The sequence below is a fragment of the Otolemur garnettii genome, unplaced genomic scaffold (genome assembly GCF_000181295.1).
Source record: "Otolemur garnettii isolate 467f Iridium unplaced genomic scaffold, OtoGar3 scaffold00138, whole genome shotgun sequence".
Taxonomy (NCBI): Eukaryota; Metazoa; Chordata; class Mammalia; order Primates; family Galagidae; genus Otolemur; species Otolemur garnettii.
In genome coordinates, this window is record NW_003852533.1 from 2,491,194 (window position 1) to 2,495,090 (window position 3,897).

Here is a 3,897-nt window from a genome sequence, read left to right on the forward strand (position 1 = left end):
TGCTGTGTCCAGAACTCTACTTTAGTAAACACGCAACAAGGAGCTGAAACCATACCAGATGCAAAATTTAGATTAACAGCAAGGGAAAAACTGTTCTATAAATCTGGAACTCTAAATTACTCAGAGGCAAGACTCACACCATGCAAACCAGAGGACAGTGAGGGGCAGAGAGGTACGGCCACACCAGTCTCATGGTGTTGGTCACACTTGCCTCTCACCTGGAGCCAGGCATTGTCTGTGCTCGATATGGACCTTTGGTGTGTGTGCTGCAGCGTTCTGCTGTCCATGCAGCCAGCGCAGGGCCTGACCGTGTCCTCCTCTGTCCGCAGGAGTGGACAATCTCTATGAGAGGGCGCTGCACATACGCAAACTCCTCCTGACCTTGCCCCGGTCCATCCTGACAGTGATGAGGTATCTCTTCGCCTTCCTCAACCAGTGAGTACTCTGACCCTCTGCCCCCTCATCTGAATTCTTCCTTGTTTTGGTTCCTATGAAATGTACCCTGGTTTCCATTTATCAGTGAAGCTGGAGAGAAAATGATTGAGTACAGACTGAAGATATATTTCTCCTCGACAGATCAAAGTCATTGTTGACAGATGAAAGCTCTACCCCAGGTGCAGAAATTGTGGTTGTAAATGCAAAAATATTCCAATACTACTAAAAATAACACTTTTCAGTGAAATATGTGTTTTTCCAACCTCCTTCCAGAATGAATGTCATGAATTTTTTTTGTGACAATGATGTTAATCAGCCACTGAGTGGAGAAAATGTCTGTGATTTTCACTGTCATGGTCAGGGGCAGAGGGAAGTCATAGGTGAAACTTAAACAAAACACCTCCCGCAAACTCACTGTAAGGAGACCTGGTCAAGAAGAAAACACTTGTAAAATGTTCTCTCCAACAATGTAACAGAAATCTTAAAAATCACCACATTCTTTTCAAAGAAACCTGATTCTTTTATTTTAGGCAAATGGGGGCCATCAGAAGAACACCTGCCCCACGTTCTGTCTAAGAATCTCCTCACTGTTCAACAGTTCCTTTAAGCAGATGGACACAAAGACATCAGGGCCTCACCTTCCTAAGTGGCCTGGGGACACCTTCTCATTCTGGTGTGGATACTCCCTTTTTAATATCAGGGTACTTTCTTTTCTCTATTTCACAGGACGTTTTGAGTCCTCAAACACCATGGAGATTTATTATTAATGCAAGCCCTCTGGCCTGTCCTGAAATCACCCACCTCTCAGGTTGACCCCAGGAGCCAAGCAAGCGTCACACAATAGAGGGACACTGAGAGGGACCCAACAGAATAGGAATCTACTGCTGTCCTTGAAGGGCCCAATACATTCACAAATGACAGTAGGAACCCGTTTGAACAGAAAGCACCACTGGCCACAAGCAGTATCTAGGGAGACGGGTTTAAACCATGATTAGGTTAGATGCTATATGATTTTACATTTAAGTAAACCTGGTCTCCCAGGCAGTTGTGAGAACTCAGAGGCTTGTCTCTGTCCCACTCCCTAGACAGTGCACCTCACACTCCTACCGGCCCTCTCCCTGCTGTTCCCGCCAAACCTCCCTGACTCACTTAAGCAAAGTCCATCATGAACCAGTAAACCCTGAGGTACTAGGGAAGCAGGTGGTTAATTAGGGAAGCTCTCAAAACTCAAGATAACTCATCACGCATCTCAACAGAGAGGCGAGGACCACACGGGTCAGATGATGCAGCTTCCCGCGTCCACCTGGTTCACCAGGGCCTACGCTCCAGGGCAGGATGTGTGCAGCAGGGAATTGGGAAAGAAAGATTCACTTTTATTTTTTATTATAAAATCAGAACTTTGAATTGACATTTATCTGTCAAGTTTTTGCTTGTCAAGCCGGCACTACATTGAAGACCCAGGAAGATGAACTGTGGCTCTCCCCTCGAGCTGCCGTGTGTGTTTTGAAACTGGATCTTTCTTATTCTGAGTCTGCATCCATTGTCAAGACGCTCCGTAACATGATCGCTTGCTGTTACAGTGAACCTTTAAGATTGTATGTTTGAGAAATGGCAGAAGGGAAAGACATATGTTAGCTATGAGAATTGCGCTTTTGTATTTTTCTGCTTTCTAGACTATCCCATTTCTGAAAAGGAGGTCAAGGATCAGGCACGTGCTGTCTCAGTTTCTTTGTTATCTGGCCTCGTCTCACGAGGTAGCCGAGGATCCTTTACCTCTTTCCATCTGTCATCTGCTCACCTGGATTTTACATTTCCTTTTAAGGTTAACATTCTTTATCCTGAAAGATAACATCTCCAAATGCTCCCGAGAACAGCAGCTTGCCCATGTTTAGAGGCAGAGCAACGAAGAGCTGGTTTATTTTCAGTCACCTGTGAAAATATTTCACAAACATCCATGAGGCTGACTTTAGAAATTAGTCCGGGATGGGCAGCACCTGTGGCTCAAAGGAATAGGGTGCCAGCCCCATATGCAGGAAGGGGTGGGTTCAAACCCAGCCCTGGCCAAAAACTGCAAAAAGAAAAAAAGAAATTGGTCCTGGAAAACTGGAAATCTCCCCCCAGTTTCCCAGCCTACGACAGAATTCAGAGAATTAGAGAGTCCTTCCCCGGGCGGGTGCATCAGCTGACACCTGGTCTCTGTAATCCTACCCAAAGGTAGATCCTAAAGCCTGACGTCGTGTACGGCCTTTCAGTACTTACAAGAAACAGGGCTTCGTTTTCTTCCAGACTTTCTTACAGATTTGTACATGTAAGATAAAACTTCAACCTGAGATATTTCTGAGTGCCGGGAGGACAATTTTAAAGACATTCAAAAAGCTCTAGGAAGTTGTTGCTGACTCTCCCAAATTTGCCTGAGCAGCCCGTAGAGCCCGGCCCTGAGGTTTAAGAGTGAGACTCAGCGCCTCGATCCTGGCCCCCAGCGCAGTGGGTGTCATATTAAACTCCCTCGTGACTTTGGAAAATGCCACATAATTAAACAAGTAGGACATCTGTTCCCCTATTAATTTATTTTTTTTTAATTTATTGTTGGGGATTCATTGAGAGTACAAGAAACCAGGTTTCACTGATTGCATTTGTTAGGTAAAGTCCCTCTTACAATCATGTCTTGCCCCCAAAAGGTGTGGCACACACCAAGACCCCACCCCCCTCCCTCTGTCACTTTCTCCGCTAATCCCTTCCCCACTCCTCCCTCCTTCTTCCTCTCTCTGCTCACCCCCTCCATGTGTCATTAATCGTCCTCATATCAAAATTGAGTATATCGGATTCTTGCTTCTCCATTCTTGTGATGCTTAACTAAGAATAATGTGGGTAACTTCCATCCATGTTAATACAAATGCTGCAAAATCTCCATTTTTTTAGTGGCTGAATAGTATTCCATGGTGTACGTATACCACAGCTTGTTAATCCATTCCTAGGTTGATGGGCGTTTAGACTATGTCCACATTTTGGCAATTATAAATTGAGCTGCAATAGAGTTGAAGATCATAAGCCATTTTACTACTTTTGGAGTTCACTAAGTAGATGGAATATCATTTTATTCTAATAATAAAAGCCCACCAGGGTATCTTAGATCCACATTTTCAGGATATAAGGTGTCTTGTTAAACATCTGTTTTCTTTTTTGTCCTTACCTTTTATAATAATTCATTTCTTGCTTCTTTTTACAGCCTTTCCCAGTACAGTGATGAGAACATGATGGACCCTTATAACCTGGCCATTTGCTTTGGCCCGACATTGATGCCTGTCCCAGAAACACAGGACCAAGTGTCTTGCCAGGCTCATGTGAATGAAATTGTCAAAACCATCATCATCCACCACGAAACTATTTTTCCAGATGCAAAGGAGCTCGATGGCCCCGTCTATGAGAAATGCATGGCTGGCGACGACTACTGGTGAGTTACAC

At 44.5% G+C, this 3,897-nt stretch overlaps 1 protein-coding gene across 1 annotated transcript in view; it reads left to right on the plus strand.

Moving 5' to 3' along the window:
• SRGAP1 (SLIT-ROBO Rho GTPase activating protein 1) overlaps positions 1 to 3,897 on the plus strand; it is a 281,123-nt gene that overhangs the window by 255,381 nt on the left and 21,845 nt on the right. Inside the window, exons 17-18 of the mRNA XM_023518412.1 lie at positions 330 to 435; positions 3,662 to 3,886. Of these exons, the coding sequence (XP_023374180.1) occupies positions 330 to 435; positions 3,662 to 3,886 (331 nt within the window). The remainder of the gene's footprint in view (positions 1 to 329; positions 436 to 3,661; positions 3,887 to 3,897) is intronic.